Source organism: Colossoma macropomum, unplaced genomic scaffold (genome assembly GCF_904425465.1).
Source record: "Colossoma macropomum unplaced genomic scaffold, Colossoma_macropomum, whole genome shotgun sequence".
Taxonomy (NCBI): Eukaryota; Metazoa; Chordata; class Actinopteri; order Characiformes; family Serrasalmidae; genus Colossoma; species Colossoma macropomum.
Window position 1 is genome coordinate 18,102,403 of NW_023494803.1, and position 25,020 is coordinate 18,127,422.

Genomic DNA, 25,020 nt, shown 5'->3' on the forward strand with positions numbered 1-25,020 from the left:
CCAGCAAGAATCTTGCTAATGACCCTAAGATACCATCTGTAATCAGTTAACACCAGCTGCTGACTTAAGATACCAACATAACTGCTTCAGCAGGGACAGTAGATAAGTGTTCTTTTGGATGCAGACAGTACTGTATTGTAGTTGAGGCTTAAGAGTCGTAAACTTCAGGCAGTCATTGACTGGATGCTGCAGCAGCCAACATGCATCTGCACATTCCCAACCCATCAGGTGCTTGGCAGGGAGGAATAAATGAATTTGTAGATGGATTAAGAAGCTTGATTAATGTCATTAATAAAGCCTTTGTTTTCAAGAAATGCCCTGTTTTTTAACAACCTCAGTTTTACAGCTCATCCACTGGAACAGTGCTCCCATCCAAAGCAATCCTACCTGATCCATAATCATCCCTTCCTTCAGCAGCAGCCTAGATGTTCTCAGGTTTCCCATCCAACTATGAGCCAGAGCTCAGTCTGCTTAACTTCTGTGGAATGCCACTGCGTTTCTGCTTTTCAGAAAATGTCACGGAATAAAACTTTAGTGTGGAAAGATAATATATTGCATTTAGATACATTAGCCAACATTTAAAATCAACATATGAAATATGTGCTGTCTTCATGACTGGTCGAAGGTCAAGCAAACTGAATGTGACACGTGCTACATGTTATATATCCAAAGGTTAGCAGAAATCAAGGGTATTAATAGGGGGTGTGCCTCTGCTGTGAAGACTTGACTCTATTGAGCTACAAGAGCATCACTGAGGTCAGATAGAAATGTTGGGTGCTTAGTTCTGGGTCACACACATCTCTTCAAGTCATCCTAACAGTACTGGATGGAGCTACATCACTCCAAAGAATGCAGTTTAATTGCTCCTTAGCCCAGTGCTGGGGGATTTATACCTTTAGCCAGCGCTTGGTATTGGGCATGGTGACCTTCGGCTCATGCTGCTCCTCCAGAGTGTCCCGTTCTTCCATGCTACTGCAATTTCTTTCGCTATTATTCAAGCCGTGTGTGCAATTGAACACCAATGTCAGCAATGGGTGTATCACAACGGGCATTTTCAAAATTCAGCATAATTCAGTTGTTGAGAAAGTCATTCAGAGTAGCTTGTTGTGAAATGGTTTACTGCAGAGAACCTTACCGACTCAGATTTCTTTACAGTGGTGGTCACAGGATCCAGGGGTTATGATGTCTACAACACAAATGCAGGCATTGTATTTACTATCCAAAACCACCAGTGAACCTACATGTGCTTTCTGAGTTTTTATATGGAATAAGGGTATTTTGGGTACTCTTTTCCTCACAATGCCCTGCATGATTCTCTCTGCCATGAGCAGATTAAAAAATATATTCTCAAATCATAAAATAATGTCTCAAACATCAGGCAGCATATTCATAACCACTTCACATGTGAAACATTCAGATAATCTGTGAAATGTTTAGAAAAATCTGTGGATTTCCCCTTTAAAGTAGCTGAATTCACAAATTAGAGGGAGTGTCTGGATACCTTTGGTCATAAATTGTGTGCTGCCATGTGAATGAGTGAAGAACTGTGGTTGGAGGTAATTTATTTGCCTGTGCCAAGTTCTTTTTCATGTTCTGAATGGCTGTTCTTGTTATAGCTTGGTAAAATGTTTTATTCAGTTTTTTCAAAACCGCAATAACAATAAGCATCTTTTTTATGCGCTTTCACATTCTCTACTCTGGTTGTAGATAGACAAATGTTTGGTGATGTTATGCAAGCTTTTAATCAACACCAGGAGTTCTCAAGCCAGTCCTCTGGGCTCTCTGTTCATATTTTAGTTTTGCTCCAATCACTGATGCACCAATGGGATGTAATCATTCTGCAGCACTTGATTACCTGGATCAGGTGTGTCAGGAATTGAAACAGAACAAAGATGTTGACTGGTATGAGGCCCCCTAAGAATAAAAGGGAATATCTGGGCTTTGTTAAAGGCACAAATGTTCCAATACACCAACACACATCTATCTGCATCCAAGGGACAGAATATGAGAGCATATAAAAGATACTTACAATTAACGCTATTCAAAATGAATTCAAATCCAATAAGGCTAAAAAGTCTTTATTATTTAAGAGAATCAAATGCTGCCAAGAGAAAATTTCTCTGTTGCTGGAAGGTGTAAGAAAACAAGGCCGGTACCCAAAAAGCAGACTTTCATCATGGACTTTGGCCTTGAAACTCCATGTGTGCCCTCAGCAATTTGGGCCACAGCCTCCAATACACAAAGTCTGAAGAGCAATCATCATAACCACCACAGTTATTACAGAGAGGCTGGAGCCTCCCCTCACCTTTCATCATGTCGACCAGCACTGTTCCCATGAAAGCCCTATGTTTACTTCACCCCACAGAACCGGCTCATGCCATTGTCTACAGAGCAGCACTAATTGACTTCAGTACTGGACAAGAATGAGTTCTGCGTCCAAAAAGTTACCCTGAGAGACATGGTCAGCGGTTTGCGGGCCATCTGCCGACTGATTGAAGCCATTCGCAGGCTAGGCTGCACGCTTCCTTAATGTAAATCATTTTCTCTGCCAAGACACACCCTTGGAGCACATCGAGTTACGTGAGCCCAATTCGCCATCTTTTACCAAAGAAAATACTTTATTGATTTGTGAGGACTTAAATTACTGTCAAAATAAAGACAGAAATTAAAGAGCAGTAATGAAGGATCCTTTTGTGATGCGGTCAGGTTTTCGCTGCCTCCTCCTCATCCTCCTTCTGCATTTGCTCGATCAGCCTCTGTCGTTCTGCAGCCTGCCTCATGCGCATCAGCACCAGGCTCTCATAATCCCGCTCGCTGCTCAGAGAGTTCTGCAAAAACACAAACATACAGAAAGTGAATGTGTTTGTAACAAATGGCAAAACCTATGAACATGTGAAATCTGGCACCCTTTGCAATAGTTGGGGAGAGTGAGCACCTTCTGAAATATTTCATTTACTGCTTAGTAAAAAGATATTTGAGCTAAATTAATCATTTTGTTTAAGCAACTTGCACATCTCTGCTACAAATGAAAACATATAAAAACAAGTAACTCCAGAATAGTAATCACAGGATAAGTCAAAAATGTTAACTTTAATGTAAGTTAATGTAAAAAGATTTAATTTCAAGTAATTCTGATGCATTTCTACTGGCAGTTCATCATGAAATGTTCACACAATTTGAAGCACAGCTGCCGCGTTGAATGATGTAGGAAAATAAAACCGTTTTTGGACAGCAGTGATATACTTACGAACAATACAGCCAACTGCATGAGTGCAAATGTAACAATTAACTCCACAAGTGGGGTTATTTATAACAGATGGAGGGGCTCGTTGTAACAATTACTAAAAAGTCTGGTAAAACTGATACAAAACACAAGTAATTCAATACAATTCTATTGGAGCTTTCCAACATAAATACATAAAAATTAATAAATAAATAAATGTATTAATTTGCCCTGATTTAGCCCTGAAACATTAATAAATATTAATGAAAAGAGGCTGCTGAATGTGGAAAATGTTTGACCACAAAGTACGAAAGCAAATATCAGAACAATAAAAATGAAATATTTTATTTATTATATCTAAAGTACATTTTTGATTAATCTGTACATAAAAACCTCAAAAGAATGAATTATGTGGTTCTAAATGGGGGATATGGGCTTCTCTCATTATTGATTTAAGTAAGGTTAAGTTGTAAAACTGTTACAACTAACAATACTGTGTGGGAGGTCGTACTTTAGCCTGGCTAGTTTTCACTGTGAGGTGCGTGGTGGCTTTAAGATGCTGCCATGTTACAGCCACAATTAGAGTGATTAAAATACAGGAATGAATTTTGTAACTTAAACGCACAACTCAGTATTAAAAAAATCTTTGGGATTGAAAAAGTTACATTTATGGTATAAAAACCGTTCAAACTGTCTGAACCTGAAGAAACATCCATCTGACTGCTCTCAAAATTCACAGATGATGTTACTATGGGAAAACAAGGGCATGACTAGAAGCATGTTTGGCTTTAACCAGTTTAACTACAGAAAATAACAGTGTTACATTTTACCCTGTGTTAGTCTGCCCAGCTATTCCTGGACTTTTTGCCCTCTATCTGATGTACCCACAATTAGAAATGAGCTAGCTGTAAGACTTAATCAGAAGTGATGTAAAAGACACCATATCTGAGTAATTTGACCTCATTTAGCCCCAACAAAAAGTATGGCATGTCTTTTAATGTCTTTTTAATGTTCAATCACAAAGAGTTTGTCAGTTAAAGGGTTTAGAAATTTCACACTCAATTTGCTCCCACCCACATTTAACCCCAAATTTCCCAAGGTTGTCCCCAGATGTTCTTGTTACGAGATCCCGTCTGTCCCTGCGAGACTACAGTCTTGCTTGCGAGACTAAGAACCAAAAAAATAAGTCCGGTGGCAAATACAGAACTGTAGTACTACAGTAAAGAAAACTAAGCACAACAGAGAGAGAATGTAACATAAACCTGTGTCTCAAGGAACAGTGCAGGGCTAAAGATGCATCCACTTAACAAGACAGTGAGCTGGGAGGAAGGCGTGGGTTCATCTTGGTGTGTGTGTGTATGTGTGTGAAGACTTGGAAAGGCAGAAGATACAAAGTGTTTCTGTAAGGTAAACCATCTGGAAGAGATGATTGGGGTCTCCTGCATTCACCCGAGTGATGTGCAAATGAAGGGAAAAAAATGAAGAGGGAAAGAAGGGAAGAGATAGAGATAGAGATAGAGCGAGAGAGAGAGAGAGAGAGAGAGAGAGAGAGAGAGAGAGGGAGGAAAAGAATGTGCTCGGTGCGGGGCAGCATGCAGGAAGGAGAGAGCTGCCATTAGCATTCCTCTCGTGTGAGCTCAAGCCTCTTGTCCACCGCCTAACCACCAAACATCACGCAAGCTCAATTAAGTAAATAAACAACTGTTGCATCTTCAATTAAACCCAACAAAAGCACACACTGCCAACCTTTTTTCCCCTCTCTACATTTCATCTTCACTTTCCTCACAGTTCCGCTGCGCCCTCTTGTGGACAGAGACACAGGTGGACATGTGGTGACCTCAATCTTCAGAGATTTACATACAGAACAGGTGTACATGCTGAAGCCTGATGACACTGTTACACCAAGGCTGTGAGGTGTTTCACACTGCCTGTGGACACTGTGTTTGCCGGCCACAACAGGAAGACGAAACAGTCTGAGTGGCACGGCTGAGATCATCAGTCCACGCTGTCGTAGGGTTGGGTTATGAACAGCGATGATGTCAGTCATTACCCCCAGAGCTTTCCCCTGCCAGATGGCTGGCTGTACACAGGATTAGCTGGGAGACTGTAGTTAGCTTCTGCGCTAACTCAGAATGGGTCACGAGGCAGCATTTTTGCAGGTGTTTGTGATAGAGCTGTGCCTGTTAGACTAATTGCTGTTTTGTCTCATTCTTCATTTTGAAACCCTTGCACCGATGTTTGTTTATGTAATTGTCTGTGCGTTCATGTCCACTGCCATATACCAATATATGTCCATATATCAGTGTGGGCCTGGGGTGGGCCTGGGGTGGGCAGATCAAATTTGCACTGGCCACACCAATAAATCCTGTGGCAAAAATGAAGAATTTGTGGGCAGAACGATGTTAATCATGTCATCACTATCCAAAAACAAAGCACAGCAGTTGTCCTTCACATTGTGCGAAAAGTTCATTATGAATGGACCAATAAAAATGCTCCAAAATTGCTTGTAATTAAATCTCTTCAGATTAACTTACATTAAAAGTTAAGAATGGTTTTGCCTTCTGCTGCAAAGTTGCCATTTTGGAGATACTTGTTTTTCTTTGGACAGCACCGATATCTACAGGATATTTACAATAAGGAAGTATAATTCAGAAACTAAAACCAGTCAGGTGTCCCCTAAGTAAGTCATCCACATCCACTCCACCCCATTATACCAGTCAAACCAGTGAATGATGTGAAAAAATCAAAGTTTTCATGATAGTCAGCCGGTTTGAACATTTTTATTACTGAAACCTGCCGACACACCTAAACTCCTGCTTTTGAATATTGTGTTTCCTAAACTCCCAGTAAAGAATGAACTTGTGCTTTGTGCCTGTTATAGAAACTGATGACATGCACAACAGAACATCACATGCTTCTCAAAACCACACAAATTCATACAATACTTTATCTGATTTGATGAAATTAGCTAATTAGTGCCCAAACAGACACTCGGGACACAGGCTCTGCATTTTTAGTGACTGAAATGTGAAATACTGTGGTCAAAGCCACCAGGCAATACGCAGTGTTTACCCACTGGCAGCGGCTATACAAACCCATTAAATATTGTAAAGCTTCTTCAACAGCAGTGGTTTGCACAATATACTCCACAGCAGGCACGACTTTGACCTTGTCTTCATCTGGCAGGCAAGAATGTTATCATTAATGGATATTGTCTTTTGTTTGTGTAACACTGTATTTTGAATGTTTGTGGTAGTGGTCTGGAACGAGTAGCCTATTTTCAGGCATTTTACACTACTTTTAACTTTTTATGAGGCAACATTTTATGAGGCAACATTGTTTATAAGCCTACATCATTAAGAATTTTTGCGTAATACCAGGAAAATACAGTGCAAAAGAAAACCTCTCAATTATTCCTGGGTTTATGACCTGCTTTAACTTATTGCTATCAACTATCTGTTAAAGGTACTACAACTTACTAGGCCAACTAGGCAACTGTTTTCTAGCTAAGCTAAATCTTCAAGGCTCTCAAGGACACCTAAATTCAGTTTTGGTTTTAGGTCCGCAGTAGGTTTTATATAAAATATTAATATTAATGGTTTCACCTGTATTCTCTCACTGACACTCTTTAAAAGCCAGTAAAAAGCTTGAATGAGATGGCTACAATTGCAGATTCTATCAAAGCAATATACGGCATGTGAGCAGCTGAGCTTTAGCCTGGAACTACAGATGGTCTGAAGGGTCAAACTAGGAAAATGTGTTAAAAGTGTTGATAATTTATCACGTTAATATTTTATTAATGTGTTAATAAACACATAATTAATATATATTTTTTTTTAAATACAGAACTATGCAAAAGTCTTAGGCACCTAAGTACATTATTTAAAATAATTTCTCTTGGCATTAAGTGTGTTTTTGCTTTTAAAAACGTCATATATCATTAGAATACATATAAATAAACATACAGTAAAAAGTAACAAGACTTTCTTGCTTTCAAAAAAGTAGTTAACATCTAGTGAGCTAGTCAGAAAAAGACAGTTTGCATCTCTTCAGAGTATATATTTACAAGAAATAATAACATTGATAGGGTGAATTATTAAATATGTATTCTTTGTGATGTTTTCAATTAAATACCTGTAAAACACAGACCACTGCTTTTGGTTTTCTTTTGCATTTTATCTACGGTGCCAAACTTTTTTGGAATTGCGTTTGTATATGTAATCATGACACATGCATTGTCATTAGTATTATGAGCTCAGCGGCAAAACCCAACCCTGGTACCCAGTGTGTTCAGCCTCAGGGTGTGAGTGCTAAAAGTGTGGTGGGTTCCATGTAGAAGAGGACGCTTGTGCCTGAGGCTTGCTTCATAATGCTTACGTCAGACGAAGCATGTTTCAAGGCTGAAACACTCTTCATTCAGACCTCTGTCTCTGTCTCTCTGGTTGAGTCACAGCTTGTTTAGATTAATGATAAAGCAGAGGCTGAGGCCTTCTCACACAAAGACACACACACACGCACTCTTATCTCCAGACAGCGGCTCACAGCTCACACAGAGGATGGACTGGAACCCATCAAGCCGCAGCCCTCCGTGCAGCCTCAAATGTGTGTATAGGTGTGTGTACTACAGCTGACAAACTAAGAGCAGCAGAAACGTAGCTTTTAGAGCACGGGACAATGATTCGAGAAGATGACTACCAGAACACCCTCAGACCTTTCAACATATTTCATCATTTTCTCATCTACTTAAAGTGAGAAAAGGCTAAAGTGCTCCAGAGTGAAGAGGGTTATTTTTCTCCTCATAAATAACCACGTGTCTCAAGATAACTTCACAGACAGGGCCCCCTACGTGAGGCGCTCTCATGCAATGTATTTGAATACTGTCACTCCATCATAGCAATTGCTACTACTTTTAGAGGTGAAATCTAGGCCACCCTTATTGGCCACACCTTTAAAGTGATAGTTCTGCAAACAAATTTTCAGGGGCTGTTAATTTTTTTTGGCTAAATAAATGAATAAATAAATAAATAAGTACAATATCACAATTAATCGCATATTTGTTTGCATAGTTAATACTAAATATCAAACTGCTTTACGTACTCAAATTTGACTCTAATGAAAGATTTTTTTCCATCTAAAACCACTGTGTTAAAGCTGTATGAGTAGACAAAATTAATCTGTATGTTTTTCTTTCTTTCAGTAATTCAATAACATTACTTTCATCATGTGAACGCAGGGTTCAGATGAACCTGAACATGAAAATCACATGCAGTGAACACAGTTTCCAATCATCAACATGAGGCCAACAGTGGCCTCATGTTCCAAAAGTGAAATGTTTGTGGTGGGCAAAGGGCAGAACTGAAGCTTTCCACCATGCTGCTCCTTGTTGATTTGTCCATAGGTATTTGTCCAATGTAGTCTGGCTGATTTAAAAGATTACTTTAAAATGTTGCCAAGACTGCTTGTAGCGTGAGAGCAGCAAGGCTTTAGCCTGCACTACTCCCGATGTTCTGAAGGAATCTTAATAGCGTAAAAAATTTATTAAGATAAATATTTAGACACATCATTTATCACACTAATGACAGCCCTACGACAGCCCCTTACTCCCAACATAGACGAGCTGCCTAGTTCGCTTCAGTGAAGTTAATGTAGCTAACCAGTAATAAAAGCTGATAACCACTTATTAGCATTGTGTAAACTAAATGCCTAAATCATCACAAGCGTGCCTCAAATACAGTTGTTAAGTAATCTCAAGCAGACTTGCTTATGTGGTTTCTGACACTGTATGACACACAGTATGTCACATAGTCTTGAAGTCTGAATTTCTTATGTACTTTTGTACACTTGTCCATGTACACCAAGCATGTGAAGCACCTAACTAGCTGAATGCACCGAAATCTTGCCCACTTAAATATTTTGGCTGAAAATGGTCAAAAGTAGCACTTTAAGGTTTGCCTTGTAGTTTAGTACATTTATTCCAATGCATTTAAAAAAATCATAATTTTTGGTTTTCAGCTGTGTGTCTTGAATTTATACGACTTTTTGTTTTGGTGCAACACTAGATTCTATGACAAAAAAGGTACTTTTAACCAAAGATACATCTCTGCAAACACAGGTTTCCTCTCCAACAGCTCCACTCCAGCCTGTAGATCTGCTTTCTTCATTTTGTTCTTGGTTTCTCTCATTCTTTAATGTCAGCAGGATGTGGCTGACTTGATTAATGACAGCCAAACACTTATTTAGAGATCATTAAGCGAGAGTGATATGTACAAGAGAAATGTGTGCCCCAGTCTCCTAACTAACTCAAACAAACACCAGCTCCAGGCACCCACATGCCTGAGAACAGCACCAACTCAAAGCCTGTAATGAGAGAAATGCAAGCTTTGTGAAATCAGTAAAGACTACACTGACTATGGGGGAGAGATGAGGTGCCTGTTAGCTCATTTAAAGTGGTGTTCTTCACTATGTGGCTCAAAACACACTTCCTAATAATGTGTTTGCTTTGCGTGTGTTCGTAGGAGAAGACCAACTTCCTCCACTTTGTTGAGGAACAAAGCCAGAAGCCAAAGCCCGGGAGGCAGGGATTAGCATGTTCTATTCCTGTGAAGCGTCTGATGATGTGAATGAAGAGTGCAATGTATAGAAGAGACTGAGAAAGAAAAAAACCACTGTATGCTTACAATATACACTCTGCTCAGTGAAGGCTGAAGCTGGATAATCATATGACTGCAATGGTGTTAAGATTTCTTAAAGTGATTATCACATTTAACTCAAAACTAATTTTAATGTGAAACAGAATGTTCCTCTTTACCGCTGTAGTTGATAAGACAAGAAAAGTTTGGTGTCTAAAGTTTTTTTTTTAATTTAGTTTAACACCAGGCTAATGTAATGTAAAGTAATTTATTCACAGTGTTATTCATTTTAAAGTGTCAGGAAAAAAAGCAGAAAAATTACACAGAAGCCTCAACAACTAAATATAATATAAAATTATCAGTATTTAATGTTCACTATTAGCCTTTATTGCAGCTTCTATTCTTCTCAGGACAACAGAATTAAGTTTTACAAAGAAATCTGCAGCTCCAAAGTTCAGTCTTAGACATTGGTTGCATTGTCTGCTTCTCACAATCCAAGTAATCCCAAACACATTCAGTGATGATGAGGTCTGGACTGTGGTCAGCCCATTGTTCTGGGAACACCAGCAGCTTTGTTATTTAATTTCTTTTTCTTAGTAATGGCTTCCTTTGTCAGAGCCTTTCAGAAAAGAAGTCTGATTCCTGACCAGAGCTAGATGGGGCCCAATAAAATCTAGGTTTACAGCCTGGGTTTGAGTGATTTTTTTTTTTTGGTGTAGAAGATTTGTAAATAAATACTTGCAAAATTAGCAGTCTGTCTTTCTTACACATGCCTTTAGTTTGCGCTTGAATTTGTGCAATTGGAATAGCTCTAGAGTTTGAGAGAAACCGGGAATGAAATTTGTCAGTAATCAGCAGTTACAATCACACCACAAATGATAAGATGGATGTGTTGGAGAGATTTCCAAGTTGCTTGCTAAGCTCAGCCGAAGTGTGTTAAGAATACCTTAAAGCAGCAGCAGGTGCACACTGTTTTCTGCCAGGAATTCTGATAATGCCATTACATGTACTGACAATATACACCGTAGATGTGTAAAATACCAGTGTATCCCAGCAACACAAGTGCTTACTAACAAAGCAAAACACTGTAAAACTGTCTCTGTGATAATTCGTCTGTTTGTATAATTTAAGGAGGAATAGAAATTTTAATGCAGGCGAATAAGAAGCCAACTTCAGCCTCATGTGTACCTGCGAGTTTGGGTCTCGTTCAGAGGGCCTGGTCTGGTCGGGTTGCAAGTATGAGTCTTGTTCGGGTTTTAACTTCATGCCCATGGAGACCTCTATTTCAGACCCATGTCGCTGAGTTGTCTTCTCACAGTGGAAGGCTGGACCATGGTTTCTACTGTACTTTCGCAGCTCCAGTGCAAAATTTAAAAAAAGCAAAATGTGGACACCACACGTCTTTGCCATTCAACTACATTTGAAGGGGAAAATTAAGTACATTTACTTTGACAATATACATCATTAAGAACAAGTTATTAAACGCTTTCAAAAGTAAAGTGAATGAGATCTCATGGCGAAGGATTACAGAGTTACCATAGTTGAAGTAGATCCTCACCTACAAGTGCATATACATCACACTCAAGTGGGTGCGATGGAAGCCTTGTTGAGCTTGCAGACAAAAAAAAAACAAAAGAAAATCTCCTGGCAGAGCAGAAAAAGAGAGGGGAGTGAATAATGGAATGATCCTGAGGATGCTTGGCAAATTCCTCCAAAGATCTTTTAAGGAAAGCAAATAAACAATATGAATGAAAAACAGGGCCAAAGCCATGGACTCCCAATTCCTCCCCTTCTGATGGATGTGCTCAGGCTCACCCTGAGAGAAAGTCAAAATAGCCAAGCTTCTCCTCAGTTTCTTACAGCATATGTAACGTTCAACACATTTCCAAAACATGTCTTCATACATTTGTTTTGGGGTGCAAAGGAGATACAGCACTGTTTCTTTTCACTACTGCTTTTTCATACCAACATGCTCCAGATGAAAAGTTGTACAAATACAAAGTGAGCATGTTTGGAAAGCTTTTGAGAAGAGCTTACATGGACACCACAATCTACATTCAACAATGTGTGTAGCATAATTAAGACTGACATCTCGGTCATGGGAGCATTAAGTGTAACCAGTGAACAATACAAAAGAATGCAATTTAATGTAATTAAAACACTGATATGCATGTTTGCCACCAAGGTATCAGGTATTTGGCCTGTACTTGTGCTGGCGTATGGAGAAATACCATGTCCAAATTAGTCTCAAGAAGTGTAAACAAGCTCTTATCTCATCGATGTGGTTAACAAACACGTAGCGGAATGCAGATTCCACTGCAAAGTAATGTTTACTTCTGCATCTTGACCTCTCAATTATCAGGAACTTGATCTAAAAGTGCAAAGAAACTCCTTGCCAGGAGCCACAAGGAGGTAAATATTTTTAGTCATCCCAGACTCAAGCTTAGTAGCACAGATTTGCACAGAGCTATAAGCATTCAGATTTTTTTTAAGTAAAATTAGCTGCAATGCAATCGGTCTATTTATTTATTTACTTACTTATTTATTATTTAGGACATCTTTTAACAGTGTGGACTGAACCAGACCAAAGCATAGTCCCCTTTCAGCCTGTAGGGAAGCTTGGGGGGGGGTCTTTTCTCCAAATAGTGAAGTAATTGGACAGCTTTCAATTAATATAGCCTCATTTGCTAGCTCTTCTCCTCATAGCATTCATAATGGCTTTGACGCCTTACCTTTATCTTAGGTTTTTTTGGGATCAGTTTCTAGTTTTCTGGGTTTGCATACTCAATAAAAAGATTATTAATGCTGTCAGTTCCTTCATTTTTGACTTCACTTATGTTCGCTTATGTCAACAACTGAAATGAGCCAACAGCAACCTACAGACACTCATGAGGTCATACAGTGACCTGACATAGGCTGATATGTTTAAAATTACATAAAATTGAAATCTATGAACGCTTAAGACTTACATAAAATAATTATGTTACATATATATTAAATAATGTAATTATGTACTTACATTAATAACAACATAACAGTAGATTTCAGCAGTTATTACCTTACTACTGGATTGTTACTAAGATATCCACAAGCTGGAGCTTGGAAAGCTCTACTCTAGACTGTTGCAATAAAATTTGGAAAAAAGCACAGAAATTATGAAAACTGTAAAATGCTGTTTTATATCACACTGACATGGCTGACCAAATGTACTTGTGAAATGTATTAAATCTGGTGCACTTCAGTTAAACCGTCTTCATAGGGCCAAGTGTTATTTCTCAATTTTATATGCGCAAAGACTGCCACACATCTGAGATTCTGTTGGACAAGTGCCATTAAACTAGACAATGATTCATGATATTACAGATGGTAGAAGAAATCTGAGCTGTCTTGACATTAAGTTACAGAGACAACATGAAGAAATCAAAGGGAACGCAGAGGACGCAGACCTAAGCATACAAAGCAGTTGTCGTTTTGTTTGTATTTACTGACAAGGCCATTAGAACCAAATCCGCAAGAAGCACACGAATGAATACAAACAAAAGGCCCTGATTTAGGACTCAAAGGCTGCCCAAAGGCAGATCTGGAAACACTTTTCCCCAAGCAACTGGGATTCTGCGTCCTGGTGTTTGAGACAAAGCTGTACCAAACGTGACTGCAGAAACCAACGACAGCCTGAGCTTGGCAAAGATCTTGCTCCACAACCCATGCGCCTCATAAGTAAAGGCCAGAGTAATCAAGCCAGACTCCAAGAGGCATACCAGATGCACATGAAAGCAGCTCCACCTTGCCTTCTGGTGAAACCCCAAGCTTGGTGTGGTCACATGGCCCCAGATAGCAAAAGTGTCTCATCGATTTCTTGATGATCTACTTGCATGAAAAACAGGGCTTAACAAAGGGAAGGTAGGGAGGGCAGGAGGAAGAGGAATGAGAGCTGTTGAAATGTGCAGTTCCAGTCGTGGGTAAATGTTATGATGAGGGCTGATGTTGTTTCGTTTGCATGAGCGATTGCATCTGGTGAGGAAGACCTGCTTCCTTTGAAGGAGATGAGGGAAGGGCAACTGTTTATTGGACAAGTATGAAAGCTCTTTTGGGCTGAAAGACAATCATGGAGACGGTTCAGCTCCTGCACTCCCTTCGAGAAAATTTGGACCATGTCTTCAAACAAGCTATGTAGAACAGAAGGACTATTTTATGTCATTTTTAAGTTTTGGAAGTACTATATTATTGAGAAGACCTAAGTGGTTCCTCTCATTTGTCCCAGCCCTAGGTCATGCTAGAGTCATTACACTGAGTGGAAGCATGACTAGTTTTTGACAAGCAGTTGACAGATGTCTGGCCCCAAGTTAATGATGGAATGTGTTTTCTTAAAACTGAGCAGCACGCCGTTGCCCTCTTCGTTGATCTTTCATTTGGTATTGCATATGGTGGAACGGTCATTATTACTGACTAGACAGTCCTCGATTGGATTGGGTCAAAAAGCTGAACTGAATGGAGTTTATTACCGGGACAAGTAATGCACCATTTCTGATGACTGATGGGGTATGACAGTTCAATTTCAGGAACCATTATTATTATGGAAGAAAGTACAACTGATTGCCAAATAAAGAGTACTGTTGTTCATTTCAATGGGACAGCTTACATAATAATTCTTCAAAAAATATTTCTGCTCTGTCTACTTTACAAAAGACAGTGAAACTGGGCTTTGGAGAGCTTGTTTGTTGAGAGATTTGCTTCTTCTCTTCTTCTCTCTAACTACTGTCACTGGATGTCTGAGCTGCTGGACAGTCTGCCCAAGTAGTAGTTCTGCATAATTTGTTGGTTAATTTAACTAGGCAACTGTCAAATGCTCACATTGCTTGAATGATTTGTCACCTATCATAGCCTCCCAGCCATAGTGATATACTTTTCTAAATTCCTACTTGCATTAGTCACTAGCACCACCATGATCACCGTACTTGCTCGTGTTTTAACATATCTTTTGCTTCTCACACAAAAAAAAGACTGGCCATTAGGTTTTTTTCACCACTGTCAATCACCACACAGTCTGAAATGGCCACTCAGTCCTGATCAGACAGAGAAGTTAAATTTTTCCAGCTTTTACTTCCATTTGAAATACTGTTTAGTATTTCAGATTTGGATCATTGTGATTGACACTCTGCCAATCTTGTTCTTCTATAAAAATAATAGTTCCTAAAACTGACTGTCATAACACATTAGTACCCACATGCTATTGCTCATGGTTGACAAGCTCACAAATACCCAAAAACTGGCCCAGAACTCCTTTCCCCAGAGGAATTTAATGAATTTTATTGTTTTTTAGTGAACTATTAAACTGACCATCAACAACACAGTCAAACAATGAAACTATGCCATCTTTACCACCACCAAGAAATACTTTGATTATGTCACATTTTAACACATTTGACTAAAAAAACCCTAGAGGAAACAGTTTGGCATCTTAAATCATCGACATATTGTCTCAACACGCAATTCACTTGCACCAAGTAGGTAACGGCTCACTGCTATCAGGCATTTTCCCAAAGTCACTAAAAACAGCTGCCACTAAGCCACTCTTTAAAAGGAGACCTATGGATGCCTCTGTGTTAAACTACAGCCCTGCCTCAAATCTTTTTATAGCTAAGATCACTGAGAAAGTTATTTTCAATTACTCAGCATTTTTTTTAATTCAAGCAGTTATTTTGACAAATTTCAATCAGGCTTGTGATCTCACCAATGTACCGAAACTGCTCTTATAAAAGTGTTAAATTATATAAGGCTGAATACTGACTCAGGCATCACTTCTGGTTTTACGAGATCTCAGCACTTCATTTGACACTGCAGACTATAAAATACTGCTGGACAGGTTGGAAAATTGGGTAGGACTTTCTGGAACAGTCCTTAATTGGTTCAGGTCTTATTTAGAAGGCTGGATTTATATTGCCACCAGTGGCAGTTATGATTCTGACAGGGTGGCTATGACAAGCGGGGTCTCCCAGGGTTCAGTTCTCGGCCCTCTTTTATTCAATCTATATGTGCCGCCTTTGGGCAAATTCTACAGAAAAACATTGATTCCCATAGTTATGCAGACAATATGCATTTATATGTATATTTATATGGCTCTCACACCAAATGACAACAGCCCAACAGACTCACACTGTCAATGTTTGGAGTATATAAATAATTGGGTGAGTTCAGTTAAATTACTCACTGGTGAACCTCAAATTTGTTTTGAAAGACAAAAACAAACAAGCTACTCCAGAGATTTACAAAATAAATACATTTTATTAAAATAACTGAATAAATAAAACAAAAAACTTGCATCCCTCCAGTACCGTAACACTGAAACATTTAAAACCAGCAGTATTCCACAGTAGTAGTTTCCAGTGTTATTTAAATTCCTTCCCGTTTAAGTCAGGGAACAGAAAGATATGGTGATGTGAATATACAGTGTGTGGGCGTGGGAGTTGGAATAGCAACATTACTGGAAAAGCTACTTGGGCAACTTCAGCCAGCCCGTACATGTCCCTCTGCGAGTGACTGCCTTCATTCCAAACCTGTGTGCATCCTCCTCCATTCAGCTAGAAACTGCTGAAGCTCGGGCCAGGGAGGGCTTTAGCAAAGCTCACACAGCACAGGAAATCAGCAGAGACGGACAATGACACAGAGATTAGTAATCGTTTAACCCTCTCAGTCTTTCTCGTGGCTCAGCCAAATGGAGAGAGATGTGGTACTCTTCCCAGCAGCCACAACTTCCACAGGAGTCTGACACAATCAGAGTAGTACATTAGTTGAGAGTTGGGGAGAGAAAGAGAGAGAGAGAGAGTGAGAGAGAGACTTGGGCGGGCAGACCTAAGGTAAAGGTACAGTGTCCAGGGTTTACAGTCTTGGACGGCAGGGGATGTGATGTCGTCATAGAGCAAACAAACTCTGACCCAACAGCTCTGGAAAAAAGCAGGGAGCAAAGACGAAAGAAATCACTCCACCTGCTCTTGCAGACACGCCTTCTATTCAGACCTCACCTTAGTAACTGTCACACAATACAGTCAACCGTCACACCTGACTTTGGACCTTACCACTTCAAATCCAGGGTGGACTATGAACTGTGGAGATACTGTACTGTGTCTAAAGTGTACACGAACCGTGTAACCCTCATTTCTTGAAAAGATTTCTTTAAGGATCAAGGTAAGAATTTATGCTGTTGTTGTTTTAAAGATCTTCTAAACTAGCAGTCAGAAACTGCTAGTTTACAATAATGCTATAATGTTAATGAGCTTGACATCATTGGACTCTGTATTAAATAAAAGGTTCTGTTAATATTCACTGTTGGGTTGGTGTGGGTATCCGTCAGTGTTCCAAGATTCCGTTAAGCTGTCGTTAAGATGAACCAAATGCAGGTATGATGGCGGAAAAATCAGGTCCCAGATAGTAGACCAAACATGGAAATTTCTTCAAGAACACATGCAAAATTCACTTCAAAAGACCGATTCGCTCATGTTTTGGTATCGCTTCCTGGGACAGGATATCCATAAGAGTCGAAGGATTCTCTCTCTGTTTTCCCATGCTTTATAGTTGAACAAGCCCTGTCATGTAATCAGAATCACTTCAAACATCTGCTGGTTTCAGCCTTGTCCAACTTGATCACAAGTGTGGGTGCGGGGAAAACGGCCTAACGCACACACCATTTAAGGTAAGAGTTGGGCTAAATTAGCAAGATTTTTTGCTTGTAAATGGTGAACTTAAGTTTCTGACAGTCAGTCATTTCTAACATTTCTGAAGAATCTTAAAGAATTTAACATAAAATGCATAAAGCATAAGCAAACACTTCACAAAATTGAGTGAAGAGAGATTACAGGAAAGCGATGGAATAGTGTGTATTTTTCATTAAAACTATGAGGTGTCCTGGCAGAGTGTGTTCAGGCCTTCATTAATTAGGACTTGGAAGATGAGCATTTCCTTAAAGCTTCCTTAAATTGAGCCATTCCGCTCCCTCCCTTATTCTTACATGTTTGAAAAGGAATGCTGTTATGTCCACGCTCCCTCATCTCCCGCTGCTGCTAAAGTGCCGATAAAAACCTTTATTGCCAACAAAACATGTTTTTTCTCGTGCCGTACACATTTGCACAGTAAGTGTTTTGAGTCACGAAAACGGATCTAACGTGCACAAGCCAGCAGGAGGTCAGTAACACATAAAACCTCAAGCCCACAGAACTGTCCACTGGCTAACCATTGCCAAGTTATTTTCCTGTCACTTCATTTTTCTGCAGCATATTATTTCTTCTTTATTTCTTCATACACTAAAGTGACAGAAATAATCTAATGATTTGATTTAGATTGCTTAAGACTATTGTAGATCACAAATAACCTGAAGGCTGATGACATACAGTTGCATGCAAATGACGTGTTTTGTTGATTTTCTAAGTGAAAATGAGTACATATCCTCTATAGAGCACACACTTCTGCACATTTTAATACACAAACACTGTTTCTGTGCCAAGTTTAACATATTGGGAGAAAAATAAAAACCAGCATAAACATAAAAACATTAAACATAAAATGTGCCATAACTTTTGCACAGGCCACATTTTATGTTTTATTTTTTGTTAAACTTACTGCAGATAATAATTTTGTTAAACTTACTGCAAATAAACAGAAATTGTGCACTAAAATTAGCAGAAAATGTTTAAGTAAGTATGTTCTCTTCATAGGACATGCTTACTTCTAGAAAATCAACAAAACATGTCATTTAACCAGGGGTGTATAAACTTTTTTGCATATGAGTGTATGGGGAGGATTCTTAACATGCACCATGTAACTATCTCAGCTCACCTGGTCCCAGAGCTCAGCTCATAATTAGGCCGTGACAGCATTTACAGTGAGTGAATATATAAAGCCAGACAAGTCAACATGTTGCAACCACAGCTCACTTTTTCACGGAAGGCCCAGACATCCAGTGTTTCCCACACATAGCCCATACTTGTTCTGTTTTAACAACATCTAATTTTCATTTCAGCACATTTGAACAAATCCCAACAAGAAAATATTTAATACCATTAGAAATAAGCACACAGTGTCACGGATGCAAAGCATCACTATGTCCATGTGGTCATCTCCACAATCTAAACGTTCACTTTAAAAAGAGCCTTTGCATATCAGACTTCATCTTTACAATAATGCTAATTTCAGATACTTATATACACAAATAACATCCAGCACCACACCTTCCACCTTAACCCCCTGGTGTTCCCCACCAGGTTTGCTTTTGACCTGTGGAAAACTCTGAACATCTGTCTGACACATGACTACTGTCTTCATTCAGAGTCAGAAGAAAGAAACAAAAATATCACAAGCTACAGTAAAGAGTAGAAACAGGCAGATTGCCATAAATAAAGTTTAACACACATGCTTATCATCGACTAGTAGACATCTCCTTATTCTTCTTTTCTTTGTACCAGATTTGGAGTGGTGTCTATATGCCTAAAACGACATAGTCTGCTATAAAATCTTATTGTCAAAAAGCAAAACCTTGATTATCGTCAGGTTTGAAAGACTTGAGCTTGAGCAAACATGCTAGGGTGGCTAGGGAAGAATGGAAGCTAATAGTTACCAGTTATTTATAATATCATTTAAATAATGCTAATTAGTGGCTGTTTGCTTTCATCCATCTTAGGAAGGTTAGCAGTTTGAGTGAATTTTTCCAACACAGAAAATGTGCTCTAGGTAACTAACATAACCTTACCATACATGACCTTGAATATTTTGTTTCCACATTCTCTTTCAGAATAAAGCTCTCCATGATGTTCTGGCATTGATAAAACCTTCTCAATCTCATATACTCAACTTCTAGAAGTACACCACTTCTTCTTCTGACTAAACTCATTAGAATGCCACTAAGGACAACATTCGAAGGCAAGCCTCCCTCAGGAAGATGGCCAAGGAGATCATCAAAGCGGAAGGTTCTTTCCGTCAATATGATCAGCCTTCCACTGGCAGACTTCCGGCACCTCGCTCACATTGGCTCAAACGCTCAAACCGACAACTTTGGGGACCTCTCCTTCCTGAAACAGGGCCACAGTCTGCTCCTGCAGAGCTCTCAAAGTGAGCAGAACCTCTTCCTGGCCTGCGCACCCCCTCCAAAGCCACCCCGCCTCAACCTGGACGAAGCTGAGACAGGCCACGGTAGGGGTGCTCAATATGAAGTTATTGTGATAAATTACATCAGGATACTATTTTTTAAGAACATCACAGGTATCTTTAGCTCTAATAGAACCCTGAATAGCTGCATGAATAAAAAGATCTATTATAGAGAGCCTGTAAATGTGAACAAGCAGTGTAATTTAACGAGAGTTTTAATCAGGTCTGAAATTTTGGTCTGAAACTGAATACAGCTGGAAGATTTTCTGTTCTCATCCAACCCGCATTTTGAGTCTGAACTTAACCCAACCTGAACCACATCATGTTTTAAGTCTGAAACTGATCAGAGTTTAACAAATTCTGACAGAAACTGGCCCAAACCAGCCCATCAGCGCCCAAAGTGCAGAAAAAACTGACAGTAAATCCCAGGACACCATGTAGTGACAATTACTGATGTTATTGGATCATGGACCAATGAACAAATTACAGAATACACTATAATAAAATAATCAGCTGTCTAAAATTAATAATCTGAAACGGAACAGCATCTCAAATGTTTTTAGTCCGAATAAACCTTCCATACTATATTCATACTGATATAGTAAGATGTGACTCCAGTGTGCCAAATTAAAAATGACTGATGGTTGTAAAAGTAGTGAATAATAAAGTAAGGAGTAAAACTAAAGCAGGAGAAATTGCAAAGCAAATTCTGTTAAAAGTTGGAGGCCGGCTGTTAGGTTAGACCCTGAACCCCTGAACCTGACTTGAGCCCGCCACATATTTTAAAAATGATGTTTAAACCTAATCGAACCAGGCATGAGCAGTCGGGTGCTGTCAGCTTCAGACAAATATCTCTTTAACATTAACTACATAAACTACACAATAACTGACTGGATATTAGTCTGTTATGACATTATTTTATTACATTTTTAACAATTTTGATAGCCTTTAAAATGCAAACTGTTTTGCTGGGGCACGCTTTCCATTTCAACTTAATAGCAGACCTCAGTCAGAGTTGAAAACACATTTTGGCTTTCAACCGACTTGGACCTAAACTGTGTTTATTTTATTAAAACAAATGACTGAACATTTCATGTTGTCACTACCAAAACAATCATTACACTACTGAAACTAAAAACTAAACTCATGATAAATCTACATCTTTCAACTTTAAAAGAAATCATGCAGATCTTTTAGATCTTTTCCCAAAAGAAAGTACCCTATAAATGATGATTTGGGGTATATTGAGCTTATTACTATGACTGTGGGTTTAAATAGATCATAACATAATCCTTGGAAATATCTACAGTGTAAATACTTAGACTGGGACAGCAGTTTTTAGCAGTTTGAGCTTGAACTAATTTGGTTGAATTATGTTTAATATATATATATATATATATATATATATATATATATATATATACATTAAGTAGTATTGTGTTACTTACAAATATATGCCATATTGCCCACTCTTAGGCAGCGACACTAACTGGGTCTCGCAACGCCAGTCTTCAGTTCAGAGACGGAAAAAATGCAGCTCGCTGCCACTTTTGGACACTGAAGAAGTTGAGGAAGAAGCATACGAACTCAATGCCGAAGAGGCCCCCATCAGCCGGAGCCCTGGCCGAGGGAGCCTGAGCTCTGGTAGAGATTCTACCCAAACCGGCCCAGACGAAACACAGCCAGACGTTGACACAAGTTTTTCCTTCAACCTGGACCTGGGACCCTCTATTCTGGATGATGTACTGCAGGTTATGGACAAACTTAACCAGTAAAGGAGAAACTATGGACATATGCAGTTAACAGGTGACACGACGTTAGGACATAAATGGAATACAAATGAATGGCCCATTGATGGCCTCTTAACTTTAGTTTTGTTTTAAAACCCTGCAAGAAGAGTGGAAAATACTAGGCATTTTCTAGGATGTAGACATCTGCTTGGACATGGATACAATCTTCTCTCTGTTGCACAACAAGTATTTGACTTCTACCTGGATATCAAGGAATAAGCAATAGCTTAGAGCTCCTTTTTTTAAGATTTAAAGCTGGATTCCTGGTTAAGTCCTAAACTTTGTTCTGCAGTTCATATGGACTATGCGAAAGCAGTGGCAGTTAAAGATTTTGAAGACAAACCTTTGAGAAGGCTGACAGGACATTTCCGCATATAACCTATAGTTAATAAGTAAGCAGATTAGCTGTGATTTCATTATTGAAAAAGCAAAGCAGACTTCCTTGTTCAGTCTTCATGAAGAAAGCATGGGCTCCACAGGCATAACATTTTCTCATAGGACATCATTTTTTATTTGCTGGACTGTTAATCGCTGCGGTAGACTTTATTTACAAGAAAGTGTACTGATTGGAACTGTTAGATTAGGCTGACAGAGTCTCTGATCAGCAGAATTTTAAAGACCTGCAGAAAGAAAGTGTATATGCTGTTATGGAATACGGAATTCATACTGTCAAGGCCTGAGATTAACATAAAATTCTATAGGGTCTATAACGTAGGTACTCAAATTCAGACCTAAAATCCAAATCCAGTTCTCGATATTGAATCACTGACAGTTAAATGAACACTAATGAAAATGTTTGGGCCACTTTATCACACTTTATTCCTAGCTAAAACGAGGGTTGAAAATCTGTAGTACCTGGGCTGTGATTTCAATAACTCTGGTCTATAAAGTGCATATAAGCCAATATTGTGACTTATAAACTACAGTTTTATAAGATCTAATTAATTTGTGTTAAATAATGAAGATGGTTCATAATTATATATATTCCACATGGACAGCATGTACCAAAGATACAATCATATGGATTTTTGTACAACAGAGAGGTTTGAAAAATGGGTGCAGATTAGAGATCTGCAAGGGCATGAAATTGAAGCCATGCCAACTTTCGGACGCCAATCAAACCAGGCTCAACTGGAAATGCTATGTTTGAAACCCCAACAGACCAAATCGCACAAACAGAGATAGATTATCAAAGAAACGACTTTACAAGCGCTTGAATTAATGGACAGAAAATTAACGTAACTATTATCCGAATTTTTGCTCTAGCAAATACTGACAACTGTGAGAAAGTACTCTGACACAGATATTTGTTTCTGGCCAGTCGGCAGAACGGCTACATCCCTAGCCAATGTGTCCCTAAAGAGATGACGTACCAGTTCAAATTCGGCAGGAAGAGTCAGGCGACTGGATCTTCAGATTCCGAGTTTTATTAACATGCATGCATGAGAATCATGAGTGAGGGGACAAGGTGAGAGTGTGAGAGTTATCACTTCTCTGTAACAAAAGGCCATTTGCTGAAACTCTACAATAAACATGGTTAAGACCTTAAGAAAATAACACAAGAGAAAATAACATATGTTGAGAATATTTTCTCTCACAGTCCTCTTACTATCATAGCTGAAAATACTGTGTCACATGCTCTGTACGGTACCGGCCATATATTATATTATTATATACACATTTTATTTTCCTAATGTAGTGACCACAACAAACTATTATTAAAATAGCAGGGCCTCTGACTGGATGTGCTGCAAGTACAGACTTTGTGTAAACAGAAGCGTCTCCTTAAATTAAGTAAATTATAAAAATACAAAATTACAAAAGCATCATTCACTACTGTGCAAAATAATGAAGTACTAACAGCTACTTACATCAGAAACAACACAGCGTCGCTGACACAAAGCACTTCTTTTGTGAAGAATCAAAAACTATTTGAGTGCTGATGCTGCCCCTTGTGGAGAATCTGTAGCCTGCAAAATGTGAGTGAGTTCCACAGGGAGCTTCAGTGTAAAAAAAGCCAGAAATCCCTAATAAGCTTTTTTCTATAAATACATATATTTTTATTTTCAATAAAGGCTTACAAAAACAAATGTATATATCTGACTCCTTCAAGGTTTGTTATGATGATGCAGATTTGTGACAGTAGCCGTTTCTGCTTCATACATTTTACCAAACAGTCTATGCATTTTACTCAGCACTTGGCCTAACCCTACGTTCCTAGCAATCTAATTATGCCACTTTGGCGCTACACCATCAAGATCCATTCCATCATCACAGCCCATAATGACAAAAATATGATTCATCATGCAGCCCTATTCCTGATTTGGAATTTTAAACAGTTTTTCTTTGTTACACATAACAGACGAGAGAGAGAGAGAAGGAGACCGAGAGAGAAGGAGAGAATGTAAGAAAAATGTACAGCTGCACATAACTTCAAATAAAAATCTACTGCAAAAATAAAATAATAAAATAATAATAAAATAAAATAATCACTCTCATTAATAAAAAAACAAAAAAACATGTACGTGAAAAATCTGCCCGAATCCAGCCTAAACTTGATAGTTGTCAGGCCATGGCATTCTTGGGTCAGATAGCAGACCTATAGAACAGAATGTCCTTATAGGACACACATCCTGATTTTCATAGCTGTCCCTTGCAGTCAGATTTATCCCTCTATTAGTACATGTAGTCTCTTTTCCAATTGCACTCTAACTAAAAAATAAAAAAGGAGGCCCCCAACAGTGTGCCAACTGTCTTATGCAATGGCACACTCTGCTTTCAATAACGACTGTGAGGAACCTGAGCCAGGTTGCGGGTCCAAACTTTATTGCCCCAGTGCTATTTTTATAGCAGTAAACCTCCATTCTCTCGACAGTGGTGTATGCAGTGAAGTGGGGAAATGTGATACTTCCACATATGCTGGGATGTTGTGCTGGGTAGTGGGGCTGTCCATTAGCAGCCTTCCTCCTGATGAGAGTTTAAACACAACCTGCTGAACAAACAGGGCCCCACGCCATCACTGAGCCACCTTGGTCTGCACCGCCACGGGGGGCCATCAGGAACCAAGGGGGAGCTGCCCAAGTTACACTATGTTCTCATTCGTCTATAGGTATTCTATACACATTTACCATTGTCAAGGAGTGCTACATATTTAAGTTAAAGAAAATAAATTACTCATAAAAAAAAGGGAATTCAATGTAATTTTTTAAAAAATGTTCTCAAAGATAACCTTTTTAAATAATTTAGA

The 25,020-nt window shown here is 38.9% G+C and overlaps 2 protein-coding genes and 1 long non-coding RNA gene across 3 annotated transcripts in view; 2 read left to right on the forward strand and 1 right to left on the reverse strand.

The window, feature by feature from the left end:
- Positions 1–2,590: 2,590 nt before the first annotated feature.
- The window catches only part of dnajc17 (DnaJ (Hsp40) homolog, subfamily C, member 17), a 69,778-nt gene continuing 47,348 nt past the window's right edge, over positions 2,591–25,020 (reverse strand). The window contains exon 11 of the mRNA XM_036592914.1: positions 2,591–2,828. Within this exon, the coding sequence (XP_036448807.1) occupies positions 2,703–2,828 (126 nt within the window). The 3' untranslated portion in view covers positions 2,591–2,702. The remainder of the gene's footprint in view (positions 2,829–25,020) is intronic.
- On the forward strand, positions 16,628–19,738 carry LOC118823368. Its single transcript, XR_005008524.1, has 3 exons — positions 16,628–17,034; positions 17,422–17,539; positions 19,631–19,738. It is a non-coding gene; the product is annotated as an uncharacterized LOC118823368 (long non-coding RNA).
- Positions 19,734–22,021, forward strand: LOC118823367 (cdc42 effector protein 3). Its single transcript, XM_036592916.1, has 2 exons — positions 19,734–20,028; positions 21,460–22,021. The coding sequence occupies exons 1-2, from the start codon at positions 19,734–19,736 to the stop codon at positions 21,756–21,758; spliced, it is 594 nt and encodes a 197-aa protein (XP_036448809.1). The 3' UTR covers positions 21,759–22,021.